At 39.8% G+C, this 16,858-nt stretch overlaps 1 protein-coding gene across 1 annotated transcript in view; it reads right to left on the bottom strand.

Annotated features, from left to right (window-relative positions):
• Nucleotides 1-5: 5 nt before the first annotated feature.
• Nucleotides 6-16,858, bottom strand: part of LOC114922415 (complement factor H-like) — a gene marked incomplete at its 3' end in the record, with an annotated part of 31,380 nt that continues 14,527 nt past the window's right edge. The window contains exons 5-8 of the mRNA XM_029283697.1: nucleotides 11,676-11,870; nucleotides 9,903-10,073; nucleotides 8,376-8,549; nucleotides 6-136 (exon numbers count right to left, since the gene is read on the bottom strand). Of these exons, the coding sequence (XP_029139530.1) occupies nucleotides 6-136; nucleotides 8,376-8,549; nucleotides 9,903-10,073; nucleotides 11,676-11,870 (671 nt within the window). The remainder of the gene's footprint in view (nucleotides 137-8,375; nucleotides 8,550-9,902; nucleotides 10,074-11,675; nucleotides 11,871-16,858) is intronic.

Below are 16,858 nucleotides of genomic sequence, written 5' to 3'. Positions count from 1 at the left end.
CATTTGGAAACTTTTCCTGGCCCTCCAAAGTCATACCCTTCATTACATATTGTCTCAATTTCATCATTGTATGTATATTGAGCTTGTCTAGGTCGAAAGTGGCCATTTGTCATTTGTGGAGGGGAACACTGAATTTCTATGGAGGAATATGAATAAAAATATGTGGTCAATCTTTTACACCATGAAACAAGAACATTTATCCCAGGTCCTTGGGAAGTTTTCAATAGGTGGACAACAATGCCAAATCCAATCTGAATATCTGGCTGACTGTGTGATGAACAATAATGATAATCAAGGTTAGTAAAAAAAAAACCACACAACTGATAGAGACAACTTAAGGTTGCTCTCACTGGTCACTGACCAGCCAATCCCTGGCTAATGCACTTTCTTTGCTAGCTACCTTACCTTCAGGACTAGGGATCGATGTGAAAGACTACAGAGACCCTAAGAGATTAGTTGATCCCAATGACTTTCCATCATTTATTGACCAGTTATTTACCCAACCATTTATCGGTCATTGACCCAGGGGGTTGATACCGACCATGTTGGCGAACCCTGCCCTAAAGCTGCTGCTCCATTCTTACTTTGTTGCTTAGCTTTATGTGATATTACAATACTCAGGAAAAAAAAGAGTGAAATTAGTGCCCAAATGTAAGAACCACCAATACTGAAGTCATAAGGTGATTTCAGTCTAAAACAAAGATGTTTAATTCTGAGCTGGAGTTTGTCATCAAAGAAATCTTCCAAAAGTCTATACAGGGGTAGGCAACCTTGGCTCTTTTATGACTCGTGGACTTCAACTCCCAGAATTCCTGAGCGAGCCATGCTGGCTCAGGAATTCTGGAAGTTGAAGTCCACGAGTCATAAAAGAGCCAAGGTTGCCTACACCTGGTCTATACAGAAAATCAGTTATATCATAGATAAACTAGGGTTTAATGATGCTAATGATACAGAGGAGATTACAAGAGATTATCAACCCACTGTAGAAAACTATTGACCTACTGTGTCAACTCTACAAATGGGGGATAACACAAATAATCTAACTGTACCTTTGAAATATAAATCTGACATCAGCTTTTATTATGATGATGGTTTGAGTATAATTCTCCCAATGCAACTGAAAAAAGAATGTCAAGTAAATTCACAACTTTTAAGAGGTCAAGTTTTTTCCTCATAGATATCAACAAGGTCGAGAATTCTTTGAGAATAAAAGTTATGATAGACATCTCAGAGATGGAAATTTTATTCTACAAGGATTTGGCCCAGGTTAATCTACAATGTTTAACAGTACAATCTTGGAATATTTGCCTTATGGATATAAATAAGACTGAGAACTCCTTGAAGAAAAGATAAATACCCTTGGGAAGAAAAAAAATTCATTCTATGAAGACAAGCTGGAGGAATGACTTAAATTTAATGATTAAATTAGTTAGGATGGATTTTTATAAGTTTTGAAATATATATATTGAAAGAAAGCATTAAGGTAGCTTCATGTGTATACAATAAGTTTGTAAATATATGTCCTCTAGTTTTTTTTGTTTGTTTGTTTTCTAATACTGTGAAAACCTTAATGTAGTTTTGTGTTTTGTTTCCGGGTTTAAAATACAGAAATTGTTGTTGTTGTTGTTGTTGTTGTTTTGTTTTGCTTTGCTTTCCCTTTTATGTATAATATTTGAGTATTATATTCAACTTGAGCTTAAAGTTAGTAAAATATCTAAACTAGGGAAAGGGTTGTCTCCCTTTGTGTTAAAAAAATAATTTTAAAAAATTGAAATTATATAGAGGATTCCCTTAATATGAATTATGATAAAGATTAATACCAATAGAGGTATATATTATTCCCCACTGCAAAGAGAAGCAGAGATGGTCAAACTGATTCTTATATCCAAAGAAGAGAATATATCTAATTTTGCTTCTACTTTGAAATTGCTTCCAGATTTTCTGCTTGCAATGAAAAAGAAAAATGAAAACTTGATTTGTTTTTGTTAATTAGATTTATTGTTATAGAAATGGTTTGTACAAACTGTTGTGTAAAAGCAAAAAGTTGAATCTATATCTATTAATGTTAATGGCCTCAATTCTCCAACTAAAAGGAAGAAGTTTCTAAATAGGCTTAATAAGATGAATTTAGATATAATTATGTTACAAGAAGTCCACATAAAAAAACAACATCAATATTTATTAAATTGTCCTAAATTGGGGAATATGTTTGCGGCACTTTTGCAATATAAGAAAGGAGGAGTGGTAGTATATATCAAACAAGAAATTGTGGCTAAGCAAATTTATAAGGATGAAGATGGCAGAATCTTAATAGTGGAAATAATCTTGAATAAAACTAAAATTCTCCTGGTTGGAATTTATGCCCCGGATGATGGGCAAAAACATTTCTATAAGAAACTCCATAACATCATTAGTCAGATGGAATATGACAGCATCTGCATAATAGGTGACTACAACGCAATTGTGGATAAGAACCTAGACTATAAATGTGGAAAGAGTAGAAAAAGAATTAGAGGAACAATACCTGATACATTCTTAAAAATGGCAGATGAGTTCAATATCCAGGATACTTGGAGAGAAAGGAATCTAGGGAAAAAACAGTTTACCTTCTACTCTGGACGTCATCAATCATGGTCTAGAATTGATATGGTGTGGATGTCAGCTGACTTAAATTTAGAAGTAGAGGAGATTGTAATTGATACGAATACCTGGGCTGACCACAATCCGATTAGAATTAGATGGAAGGGGCAAAAAAACATGAGGAGATGGACTCTGAAAAGGGCAATCTTAAACCATAAAGAATTCAAATTAAAATTAGAAGAACAATTGGACCTGTTTTTTAAGTTAAATAAGAAGGAAGACACAAATTGCCAAAATTTATGAGACACAGCTAAAGCTTACATGAGAGGCATTGCAATTTCTTATATGGCTAGGCAACATAAAATCAAAACACAACGTCAAAGACAATTAGAAGAAGAACTAAGTAAAGTTGAGGAAAACCTGCAAAAGGAACCACAAAGATGTGATCTGAAGCAACAGATAAATTTAATTAAACATAAGATGGATATTATCATGAAGGAAGATTTAGGACAGCAGATAAAATGTACTAAACAAAACTTCTTCGAAAACACCAATAAACCAGGGAGATGGTTGGCTTATAAAATCAAAAAACATAACAATAAGCAGAGGGTTACCAAACTTTATAATGCCAAGGGTGATATGATATGCCAGAACGAAGGAAAGAAACTAGTGGCATACGAGTTTTATAAGAATTTATACAAAGACGATGAAAAGAAAAATAACTATGACATAGTACAGTATTTACAATTAGCTGATTTACCAAAGGTGCCAGAAGAATTTAAAACTCTGCTGAATAAAGAGATAACACATTTAGAACTCTCGGTCGCAATTAAGAAACAAAAGAATAATAAAGCACCTGGGCCAGATGGTATACCTGTAGAAATGTATAAAATCGCACAAGAATCTTTAAGCCCAATGCTGTTGGATTTATTTAATGAGGTTTTAACCCAAGCTAAAATACCAGCTTCATGGGAAGAAGCTTTCCTTACTTTGATTCCTAAAGAAAATACAGACCAGGCGCAAATCAAGAACTATAGACCCATTTCTCTTTTGAACTCGGATTATAAGATTTTCATGGCAATAATGGCGCAAAGACTTGAAAGGTTTTTAGTGGATTTTATACATTCTGATCAAAACGGCTTTCTATCTAAAAGATACATAAGAAACAATGTTAAGACAGTTTTGGACATATTGGAGTATTATGAAGTGCATAATAAAAAGCAAATGTGTTTAATTTTTCTTGATGCACAAAAAGCATTCGACAACGTAAAATGGGATTTTATGTTCAACCAATTATTGTATATGGATTTCGGGGGAATTTTTTTAAATATGTTTAAATCAGTCTATTCTAAACAGGTGGCCAAAGTAATAATCAATGGAGAATCAACTGATAGCTTCCAAATCCAAAAAGGCACGAGGCAAGGTTGCCCACTATCACCACTGTTGTTTATATTATCTCTTGAGGTATTAACTAGAGTAATTCGGCAAGATGAACAGATCAAAGGTTTAGAGATTAAGAAAGAGACATATAAAATACAAGCCTTTGCAGATGACTTAGTTTTATAATCGAAGAACCATTACAATCAGGGATAAGATTGATGGAAACACTGAGTAGATATGGGGAAATAGCAGGCTTAAAGATAAATAAAGAAAAAACTAAAATGCTCGTCAAAAACATGACCAAAATCCAGGAAAATGAATTGGTTGTCAGAATAGGTGTTCAAATTACAAACAAGATTAGATATTTAGGGATACAATTGACTGCCAGATGTGCTACACTTAAAAGGGATAATTATGATAAGTTAATAGAACAGATCCAAAAAGACCTCGATATTTGGACTAACTTACAGCTCTCTTTTATGGGCAGAATTGCGGTGATTAAAATGAACGTGTTGCCGAAAATTTTATTCTTGTTTCAATGCATACCTATAAAACTAGACAAGATTTTTTTTTTCAAAATTTGAATAAAATTATGCTTAAATTTATCTGGCAAGGAAAAAGAGCAAGGATTAAATTAAAATTATTGCAGGACTCAAAGGAAAGAGGGGGATTTGGCCTTCCTGACTTGGAGAAATACTACCAGGCTACAGCACTAGTATGGGTAAGGGATTGGATATTATTAAAGAACAGGAGACTATTATGTCTGGAAGGCCATGACCTACAAATAGGATGGCATGCTATATTATGGGATCATAAATATAAAATACACAAATATTTTCGAAGGCACTATATTAGACAAGCTCTTATCGATATATGGGCAAAAATCTGGCAACCAAATTATACCAGGTACCGAGTTGGATCTCATCGTTAGAAATGCATGTACATCCAAAATTTATCCAATTAGATAAGATTATAACATATAAAAACATTTTAGATGAAAGAGGTGGAGAGCAATTGGTACTCCTTTGTATTTCCCTAAATTGGGACTGAATACGTCCGCAAACTCCTGGCAGATAGCTGCCAAATCTGCTGTTTGGGTTCTGTTGATGCCAGTCACATGGATGCCCAGGGCATCAAACCAATCTAGGCTGATCAGAGTTGTCCTCTGGCCTTCAACGACCATGACACTGAGGGGACCCTCAAATTCTCTGAATGACACTTTTATTGTAGCTTTTCCTTTAACCGCTATGCGGGAGTTTTGAAAATCTGTCAAAACTAAATCTGATGGCTTGAGTCTGACTCGTTTCCCGCCATGTCTGCAGATGAAATTAAAAGTCTTATAGGAAATTATAGACACAGCTGATCCAGTGTCCAGTTCCATGGAGCATGGAACTCCTTGCAGCTTGACTTTTAGTCTAAGCTTTTATTTTAGGGGGGCGATGGGCTCCAGTTCTGAGAATGCTTCTTCTTCCAGAGCAAAATCCTATTCTATTCTACCCTACCCCGGGGCCCCATTACCTCTCCTGGGGAAGTCTTCGTGTAGAGATTCTCTCTGGCGACCTTTACAGACGGTAGCAATGTGGCCTTGTTTGCCACGTGCTCGGCACACAGCTGTGCGAAACCGGCATTCTGAGCACTGGTGTCATCCACCGCAGCCAAGACAGCTAGGGAAGAGAACTGCCTTGTCTAGCGGCAGCTGCCTTCTTTCTGGGATCTTCTGCACCCGGTCGATCTCAATGTCTACGTCTGGGTCTTCTGTTCTCTCTGACTCTTCATGATGCACAGTCGTCTGGCTGGGAAGATTCTTTGAGGGATGTAAAGCCTTGATGGCTCCACCTGCAGCCTCTTCTGCCATCACTTCTTTCAGTGCATACTGGAATGTCAGGGTCTCTTTAGCAAACAGCCTCTGCTGCAGGTCTCTACTTCTAAGGCCACATACCAGTCAGTCCCGGAGCCTGTCTTCTAGGTTGGGAAATTCGCAGAGCCAGGACGCTTGGTGTAGGGTAGCCACAAATTCAGCAACTGTTTCACCTGGCTGCTGTTCTCTCTGCTCGAACGTGTGTCTATATGCAATAATGGACAATCTTGGTTCAAAGTGCTCATTGAGTCTTTGTTTCAAGTCAGCGAAGGTGACTGACTCCAATGTAGCAGGATCGATGAGGTTCTCGTCTATATCAAAGGTGGCTTGGCAACACACGCACAACAAGGTTGCAGCTTTTAAATTATCTTCTCTGACAAGGTTCACTCTGAAGTAGTTTTCTACTCTTGAGACGTATGAACTCCAGCATTCGGGATGCGTCACATCAAACTCAGAAAGCTTGCCAACTTTGGCCATGGCTTGGCTGTTATTCCATCTCCAATGCCTTATGCTGCTAGGACTTCTGTGAGTTTCCTAGGAATGGGTCCCTTAGGAAGGTGATACCTCCAGAGTTTGTGTACTGGCAGGCAGAAGGGGGGAATGCAGTTCCAACCAGGGCGCTGTTGCCTGGTCTTACCCCTAAGTGACTTAGCTCTTTCTTCCTAGCAGCATAATCCCACCTCGTTGCCACTGTTGTGTAGTGGGAACAGCGAGGCATTGAAGACATGAAGTTGAAATAACAGCTCTTTATTAGGTTCTCACAGAAGCAAGTTCTAGCAGCTGCTTGACTTATATTTATACGGACCCCCACTAGGCGGCAGCCAATCAATGTAAAATACTCATTCCCACCTAAAATAAAGGCTTAAAGTTATACAGTCAGTCTATAATTCAAATAGAACAATCAGTTAACTGTTTTTTATAACAGACCTTTTGAATTGCTTAATACATAACACCAACATTCCCTTGCAAGCTGGGATGAAATTCACCAGAGATCTGAGCATTTCTCCAGTAAAATTATTCAGGATTTAAAATAGACCAAGGCTAAAAAGTCTCTGTTCCAAAATGGCATAGTTGGTAGACTGCTAGGCTGGAAAATGGCCAGGAGCTTCAACAAGGGTGCTTTATTCCTTCCAGAAATATGTCAAACAGTTTATTGTTGGATGGATATTTATTAGTCTTACAAACCACTGGTAGACAAATTTTATTGTTCTTCCTATCACATGAGGATTTCAGAAGACTTGTAGCTTATGGTCAAAAACAACACAAGTGTCAAATTATATGTAAGAAGCAGTGGAACTAATCTTTTACTATATCTCTACTTGTCAAATTGTGAACATTCAAACCCTAAGTGCATCAATTGAAGACAAAACAAACATCTTTTTTGTTTTTAAAGGATTACAAAATGCTATTAACATTTACTTCCTGTTTGAGCAAGGTGACTGAAAGATTTTTTAAAAAATTACTGAGTAGGAAGGGGGGAAAATGCAATGTGTGGCCTGCAACGCTTTCATGGTTCTTGGATACTTTCACCATACCTTCTCTTCCCACACTGCTCTCAGTGTTATGTTTCTGCCATTAACTTACTTCCAGACTTTGCATGTTGAATAGAACATTTCAGTTATCTTGACATCTGTTGGGAATCAAACTTTGCCACTACCAAGAAATTTCTGACTTGTATAGCTGACGAAGGAACAGGTGGATCTACCAGTAACACAGAATACTAATCAACAGAGAGGACTTTGGGGAAATCCACATATGCCATATTTCAAGAACATCTCACAGTTTCCCTAGAACAGTGGTGGCGAACCTATGGCATGGGTGCCAGAGGCGGCACTCAGAGCCCTCTCTGTGGGCACGCGCACCGTCACCCCAGTCCTAGGCCTTCAGCTGGGTTTTATAAAATGTTTTTGCTTTAGGCCTCCGCCGTGTGCAAAACAAAAAAGAAGGTTCAATCAATCAGTCAATTTCAACTTCTTGCGGGGAAAAAAAAGATCTTGCAAAGTTGGAATTGATTGATTGAACTTTTTAGTCCCACCCAGTCTGCCATTATCACCGCAGCCACGCCCACCCAATTGGCTACACCCAGCCAATGGGCCACACCCAGTCAATGGGCCACACCCACCTGGCGCCCGACGATGCATAAGTAGGTTTTGGGTTGCAGTTTGGGCACTCGGTCTCTAAAAGGTTTGCCATCACTGCCCTAGAACATGCCTGAATGCATCTGCCTGTATCTCAGATTCAGATCCTGAGTTGTACAAGTATAGGTGTGAATGTGTGTCTGAGTGGAGCTTTTAGTTCAGAAAGTGTACAATAAACGTTTTGCCACTTTTCTGGTACTGGATTTCCTCCACTCACTGTGACGAGATATGGGTGTTTTATTTTGTTTTTTTAAAAAAGCTTTGGTATTTTTTTATGAGAAAAATTATAGAAATCCTAATAAACTAGTCTCCTCTCACCATAATTATATTACCTCATCTAGCATAACTATAGGAATATATTCATAAACAATGAAGCAATTTCTGTTCCAGAAAGAAACTTTATAGAAAAAACTACTTACGTTTACAGACAGCAGGAGGACTCCAATCAAGTGCGGTGCATTTGGAAACTTTTCCTGGGCCTCCAAGGACATACCCTTCATCACATATTGTCTCAATTTCATCATTGTATGTATATTGAGCTCGTCTAGGTCGAAAGCGGCCATTTGTCATTTGTGGAGGGAAACACTGAATTTCTATGGAGGAATATGAATAAAAATATGTGGTCAACCTTTTACACCATGAAACAAGAACATTTACCTATCCCAGGTCCTTGGGAAGTTCTCAATAGGTGGACAACAATGCCAAATCCAATCTGGCTGACTCTGTGATGAACAATAATGATAATCAAGGTTAGTAAAAAAAACACACAGCTGATAGAGACAACTCAAGGTTGCTCTCACTGGTCACTGACCAGCCAATCCCTGGCTAATGCACTTTCTTTGCTAGCTACCTTACCTTCAGGACTAGGGATCGATATGAAAGACTACAGAGATCCTACGAGATTAGTTGATCCCAATGACTTTCCATCATTTATCGACCAGTTATTTACCCAGCCATTTATCGGTCATTGATCCCGGGGGTTGATACCGACCATGTTGGCGAACCCTGCCCTAAAGCTGCTGCTCCATTCTTACTTTGTTGCTTAGCTTTATGTGATATTACAATACTCAGGAAAAAAAAGAGTGAAATTAGTGCCCAAATGTAAGAACCACCAATACTGAAGTCATAAGGTGATTTCAGTCTAAAACAAAGATGGCCAACTGATTTGTGGATCAATTCTGCCCTTTAAACATATCTCCAAAATAGACTGAGTTGCCTCCTTGTGGGACTATCACCCAAATTTTCCCTAAAAGAAACAATTACTTTTTCTACACTTTGTGAGTTAGATACAAACTGTCTTGGTGAATTGTGTTCCTCTGTCCAAGAAATGCTACATGAAACATTCATTCCTCTTTGGCCCCTCATTTATTGCTGAGCCATATTACTTATGATAGATTGCAGACAGAAATAAATGCTTGCCTCAAACGATCTTCAGAAGAATAATGCCCTTCTTTGAAGAAAGATATTTCTAAGTCTGATCAATTAAGATTAAAGGAAGTATAATATGCCATTCAGCTCCACAAGTTCCATGAACCCATGAATCCTGAGTTTTAATTAATCCAAGATTATTAAAATTTTGAAATTATAAGCTTAATGGTTCTTTTTAAATTATCCCTTTAAAACTAATAATAGCTAGTTTAGGAAATCAATTCAGTATGCATGTAAATAATCCATAAATCTAGAGGAAAATTGAGACAATATTTTCTTTTATATGTTAAAAAATGGAAGGATGAGTCTTCAAAGGGAATGCTTGTTATTCCTGTTTTCTGTATGTCTGATAAAAACAAAATCAAATGTAAACATACAGAGACTTCTTTCCCTATTTTACCACAAAGTTTTTAACTAGGTCAGATTGATAGGAGCTGCAATTCTAGGCATGCATAGTAAAAAGAATAAAATGTGTATAAGATTTCAAAAAATCATGACCATTAGAAACTCATACAGACCTTTACATTCAAGCTTTGAACCCCATCCATTCTCGGTACACAATGCATCTGGTCTGTCAGCAAATGTGTATCCTTCAATACAGGAGAATCGGATTCTCTCACCTTCCTTATAAATGAACCTTGGAGATAGTATGTTTCCATTTTCAATATGGTCTGCCTGGCAAGTTATTTCTACCATAAAATATAAACAAAATGTTTTTTTCATTAATATCCTCTTTATTTGCTTGAATAAAAAAGAATGCTGTATTACTAAAAAGATGAATAATAATAAATTTTAATGCCATCTACTATTCAGTTATTTTCACAATCAAATGAAATGCCTTAAGCCTCACTGTTGTGATTCCTCGCCAGCCAGTGGGCCCCGCAGCTGAGTCTGGTGAATTAGAGGAGGAGGGGCCTTGAGTGACATCAGAGTCAGAGGAAGGCTCTGAGGAGTTCCAAGATTTACAGTCTGATCAGGAGCCTGGCCCCTCTACTCACGCTCAGGCTGAAACACAGCTGTGCTGGGAGTCTGAGTTGGACAGTGATGACTCACAGCTGGAAGATATCCAGGATACACATAAACACCGGCAAGAAAAGAGAGTGGGACAGAGGAATGCAATGGGGTGGCTCCAAAGGCAAAGGAGAAGGTATTAGTAAGCCACGCCTTGGCTGCATAATAAAAAGGAAGGTGTGGGAGGTGTGGTTGCCGAAGGCAACCATTTGTGTTGAGGAATCAAGTTTCTGTGAACTGTGTTTTGTTTGCCTTGGACATTGTCTCAGGTCTGTGAATAATAAAAGGGGATTGGTTTTTTCCTGAGGTTCCAGCCTGCTTGTTGGAAGAGGGGTTTCTCCTTGTGAGCTTAACAAGGACTCACATAGCTGGGGCAGAACACTCACCCAGTGTCTTCATGTTAATATTAAACAGACATGGGAAGGGTGCTGAGCACTGAGGCAACCCGCAAAGCACAATCTGTGGGCTAGACTTCTCCTTCCATGAATGCTGACTAGAACTATCTCAAAGGAAGAAGAAGAACTAGTGTAACACAGTGCTACCCAACTCAATCCTTGAAGCCAGCCCAGAAAGTTACCCTGATTAAAAGCCACTAAAATATCAAGGAGAGAAAGAATGGATGCATCCTACTCTCACCACAGGTATGATGAATTCCATTTTAATTCTGTACTCAGATCTGAAATCTGACTGAAAAGAGACACAATAATTCACTCCCTCCACAGTTTTCTGAAACAATTGCATCTTCTTAAAAACCTTCCCCAGGAAGGGCAGGTTGGGGACTGGACAATATTTATCCAGCTAGTAGTGACTTATTAAGGAAAGAGTACACTATTGGCTCCTTAAGTGAAGGTAGGACCATCCAATGATTTATCCAACGTATGCCTAGCATATTTCTCACAATCCTTCTTACAAAAACCTGGGTTGCCTTGAATAAAACCACCAAATAACTATCTGCAGGTGCAATAAGGACAGAATACTATGGATACTTCACTGCTCTTAGCACCATGAGATAGATCTTAGTAATAGTTCTAAGTCATACTCACTTGGCTTCACTACTTGTCCTCCAATGGTACTCTAGATCTCTCTTCTCCCATTTCACCTAGAAAGTTCCATTTAGAACCAATTGGGGTTCATCAGTTGTCTGGGGTAGACCAAATAGGTTCAGTCTTTCTGTAGTGGGGAGCAGCCCGTGGAACTCCAAGCCAATCAAAGAGTGATCCAACCATGACAAAGGAATGTAATAATCACACTCAGAGTTCACTTAACTTCCCTTCACTCACCTATACATTCTGGAACAGGTGCGCTCCAAGTGCCATCAGCTGTACAGGTAATTTTATTAGATCCTTTGATTTTCAACTGTCCAATACATCCAAATATCACTAGATCACCAGATAAAAAATCTTCATTCATTTGAGATTTTGCACCCTGAATAATCCTCACGTTGCTTGGTGGTACTATTGGACGACATTTGTTGACTGCAAATAAAGTAACATTGTGATATAAAGCTAATTAAAAAAATGTTTCAGATTTAGGAAAAAGGAAGCAAGCAAGGAAATGAAACATATCACGAACCCAACATATTTAAAAATCTGGTGATCTACATAGTGTAGTTTCCAGCAAAATGGCAATTTAAATGTTTTTTTAATGAAACAAAAACAAAGTCATTTTATCCACGATCTTACTGTGATCATTAGAAAATACAAATCTATTAAAAATAGATAAGTGGATATATTCTCAATTAGCACAGAAATCTTTTACTCCATCACATTGGGTAATTGAGCAAATAATGGGAGATAGATTACCATGAAGTACATTATTATTGCAGCAATGGTAACAATATTCATGAAGAATATATTTAACAATAAAGACATCAGCAAAGAAATAATTTATCTCACTCATATACCCCAAGCTGATACTGAGGCACTTTAAAGAAAAATACACAAAAAGATTAGTTAAAGCAAAAATTACCAAGTTTTTTGTGGTTTCAATTTTTGAAAATATGCTCTGTATATATTCACAGAGTGGATGCCTATGTAAGCTAATTAAATGTGGGCTGAATGACATGATAAATGAATAAATAGATGACTAAAAAAATGGAGATCAAGGTGTCCATTTGTGAGATGCCATAACTGTCTTTTACTATTCAGTAGTTTAATGGTTTGGATGAGATGAGGCAATTCTTAACAAATCTAAACATGAAAGAACAATTGAGTAGAATAATTAATACAAAAATAATATTAAAATTATTTAGGTGGAATGGTATTAAAATAACATAATGAACTTTAACAAAGACCAATTTCTTTACTTAGGATATAAAAAATCAAATGACAAGTACAGGTTGAAGAATTATTTATTTATTTGTTTGTTTGTTTGTTTATTTGACACCCATATCATATTAAATTACTCTGGGCAGCTTACAACATAAAAAAACATTGAAAAGCATAGAATCATCCACTATAAAACATAGCAAATAAAATCATTAATAGACAAAATGGCAAAGAAGGGAGACAGACACAGTGGGGAGAAAGGGAGGTGGCATTGAATCTTAATTAATCAACCACCTCCAGTATGAAGCTCCTCCATTGGGTCCCCAAGCCATCTGTCAGAGGCAGGTCTTAAGACTGTTACAATTTCACTTCAGGGGATAAGATGTTCCAAAGGGCAGGATCCATGGCAGAGAAGGCTCCTGGATCCCACTATTCTTTAGCTGATGGGATCGTCAATGTTCCCTCTCTGCCAGCGCGGGGGTGGGTAAGCCAGTCCTATTGGAGTGAGACAGTTTTTCAAGTAGACTTGACCCATGCTGTGCAGGGCTTTAAATTACCTAGCTGGTAATGGTACTTGTAGAAGATCTTGGAATAGAAGTAAATTAAAAATTGAAAATGAGCCAAAAATGAGATTTCACTAAAAAAATTAACTAACTTTAATTACCAAATGGTAATGCTGTTTGGTCAATGACCAGTAAAATTTGAAAAAAAAAATTACAGTACAAAAGTAAAAATGAAACAGCTGAGATAAATATTAGCAAAACAAAAATAAAATGACAAAAATGTAACGTACTACATTTTAATTTTTAAATAGCTGTCTATTATCGGTGCAAGTATAAAATCTAGGAAGTTATCATCTAAAACAGCGGTTCTCAACCTGTGGGTCGCGACCCCATTTGGGGTCAAACGACCATTTCACGGGGGTTGCCAAACAACGCAGTCCGCCATTTTTTTTCCCTTTTCCTTAGCTGTGCTACTCCCTCTTATTCTATTGGCTTTTGAAAGCCAATAGAATAGACTCTATTCAAGAGACTCTATTCTATTGGTGTTCGAAAGCCAATAGAATAGACTCTCTTGAATAGAGTCTAATTCTATTGGCTTTCAAAAGCCAATAGGAATTGTCCAGGTTGTCTCTGCCCTGCTGAGCCCGCCAAAAGTCCCAGTCTGCAAACGGTGCTGCAAGTTGTCTGCAGCTAAGGTGAACTTTCTGGACATTTCCACCCCTCCCTGCTGAGCAACTACTAAATGTAAGTAAAAGAGGGCCAGGGGTGGGAGGTGGGAGGCTGGTGGGCGCAGGAAGGGTTGCTGGTGCGCGTGGGGCCCAGCAGGTGCCTTACCTCCCTTGGGATGGGCCAGCTGGTGGCCCAGCTGGTGGTCACCCTGCGCCCTCGCTGCCGCGTGCCATGGCCGCCCAGGAATGCCTGGGTCTGCCTGCCGCCGCACTGAACGTGCGGTGGCCAAGGTAAGGCTAGCGGAGCAGCAGTGGGTGCAGGGAGGGTTGCTGGCATGCGTGGGGCCCGGCGGGTGCCTTACCTCCCTTGGACTGGGCCAGCTGGTGGCCCAGCCGGTGGTCACCCTGCGCCCTCGCTGCTGCTTGCCATGGCCACCCAGGAGCGCCTGGGCTTGCCTGTCGCCGCACCGAACAGGCATCTTGCTCCGCGATTGCCGGCTCCGCACAAGAAGCAGAGTTTCTTTTTCTTTCCTTTTCTTTTCTTTCTTCTACCCCCCTTTCTCCCCCTCTCCTGTCCCCTCTCCCATTCTTTTCTCTCCTCTCCTTCCCTGGCAACATGGCGGTACAGGAGGGGTGCAGAGAACCTTCTGCCAGGCCCCTCTTCTTCGGCTTGCCCGCAACTTCACCGAAAAGACCTCAACCGATGGCGGCGAGATTCGGCCGGCTGAGGGGGCCACTCTAGCTCGAGCAGGAGAGCCATCTCTATGCTCCAGGCATCCAAAGACTGTGTCGGACCAGCGCGCGAGGGTCGGAGCGCTCTTGGGAAGGGAGGAAGTAAGGAAGGAGGGAGGAAAGGAAGGAAGGAAGGAAGGAAGGAAGGAAGGAAGGAAGAAGGGCGAGCTCGAGCTCAGCAGACGGTGGGTGGAGTGGAGCAGCAGCAGCAGGATAGGGCGGGGTGGGGCTTCGCAGCGCCCACGGGCCAGACGCTGAGACTGGCAATTTAGCAGCAACTCCCCTTTGTGTCTGGACTGAGAAAAGGGGAGCCTCTGCCAGCCAGCCAAGCCCAGCTCCCGGAGGCGGGGAGGTGACACGACGTAAGAATCCCCCTGCACGAAGCCTTCACGGGCAGGCTCCCTTCACCCGGAGGGTGGAGGAAGAGCCAGGCAGACGGGCAACTGAACTCCCCAGTGGGGTGGAGGAAACAGGGCAGGGTCGCGAGTGAGTGTGTGAGGGTGCATGAGGGTGAAAGGGTTTGGCCACCGCGGTAACACTTGTCATGGGTTCCCTCTCAGGTTCTGATCGCTGGCGAACCGGGCTCTTGCAAGGGGAGGGAAGAGGGTGGAAGAAGTGGCTCTCCCCTCCCCTCTTCCCACTGGGGCCATGAAAGGAGGGAGGGGGAAGACAGAAAAAAGTGCATTTTTCCAAGGGCTGCCTAAGAGGAAAGGCCGCTTTGCGCCGGGCTGCTCGGAGCCAAGAACTGGGAAACCCTGATTTGCTGCTGCTGCTGCTGCTTTGTAGAAACGCCAGGACTTTCTGCCCATTTCCTTGGTTGGAGTTATTTCCTTTTCTGCGTGCGTGTGGGTCACGTGTGGGTCACGTGTGGTTGTGCGTGTGGGTCATGTGTGGTCACGTGGGTGCGTGGGGTCGCGGCATTAGGAAGGTTGAGAACCACTAATCTAAAAGAAGATGGGTAACATGTATTAAATCGGAAGTAATGAATAAAAGATAAGAGGTTGTATCTAAAGCACCTGAACGTAAGACAACAAGCAATGGATGGAAACTAACCAAAGAGAGAAGCAACCTAGAGCTAAGGAGAAACTTCCTGACAGTTAGAACAATTAATCAGTGGAACAACCTGCCTCCAGAAGTGGTAAATGCTCCAACACTGGAATTTTTAAAGAAGAGATTGGACAGCCATTTCTCTGAAACGGTACAGGTTTCCTGCCTGAGCAGTGGGTTGGACTAGATGACCTCCAAGGTGCCTTCCAACATTATCATCATTACTAGTACTACTACTACTACCACTACTACTACTACTATTATTATTATTATTATTATTATTATTATTATTATTATTATTATTATTATTATTATTACCAGTTATGCTTATTTTAATTGCAGTAATCCAGAAAGTGGCTGTTACATAAGTGATAAAGGATTCTGAATTTTCTAGATGAAAACTCATATATAAATTTATGTTTTAGGGACAAAATATAACTCCATATAATTTACAATTTAATAATACATTTCACTTCCAAGTGATAACAATGGTAGACTAAGATGTCTCTGGAATATGATATTGTGGTGAAGACTGATGATTGGCTGACAAGCCTGAGCCTGCAGAGCCTCCTTGAATAAGGAACGAACAAGAGAGTGCCCTATGTTTCCATTGAGGAAACTGCAGGACTTTAAGGTCCTTGCAGCTGACTTGTAAGTCTGAGTGGCCAGAAGACTCAGGAAAGTCAATGAGTTCAGGTCCACAATGGAGCCTTTAAGGGCATTGGGTTTGCTTAAAACCTCACTTTCTCAAGCACATTGGGATAAAAAATATTCTAAAGGGAAAAGGGGTTTTGGGAATAGCAGAACAATTAACTATTTGGTGAGTGAGCCTTCATTCTGGATTAAAGAAACAAATAAAATAACAATTTAAAAAAATTAAAATCAACAGCTTGACAGGACTTTTTTTCTAAATAAGTCTTAAATGGATTTAAAAGGATAGTCAAGTTTGAAATATTATTTTTACACAGCGCTTTTGAAATTATTAAATATATTCATTGCTTAATGAGAATGCAGATTGTTTGGCGTTTTAGTGAAAAGACAATTGGTGGAATTTTCAAAATGATGAGCTACAGGAATCCTAAAACAGAACATGTTATTTTAGAACAGGGGTGTCAGACTGCCAGCCCGCGGGCTGGATGCGTCATCCAGAAGCCGTGCCACCCCATTGCCGGCAATGGCAAAACAGAGAGAGAGAGAGAGAGAGAGAGAGAGAGAGAGAGAGAGAGAGAGAGAGAGAGAGAGAGAG

The sequence above is a fragment of the Protobothrops mucrosquamatus genome, unplaced genomic scaffold, assembly GCF_001527695.2.
Source record: "Protobothrops mucrosquamatus isolate PMUCROS unplaced genomic scaffold, P.Mucros_1.0 scaffold187, whole genome shotgun sequence".
In the NCBI taxonomy this organism is placed as follows: domain Eukaryota; kingdom Metazoa; phylum Chordata; class Lepidosauria; order Squamata; family Viperidae; genus Protobothrops; species Protobothrops mucrosquamatus.
Note: the sequence above shows the minus strand (reverse complement) of the source record. Positions and strands in the feature narration are given on the sequence as shown.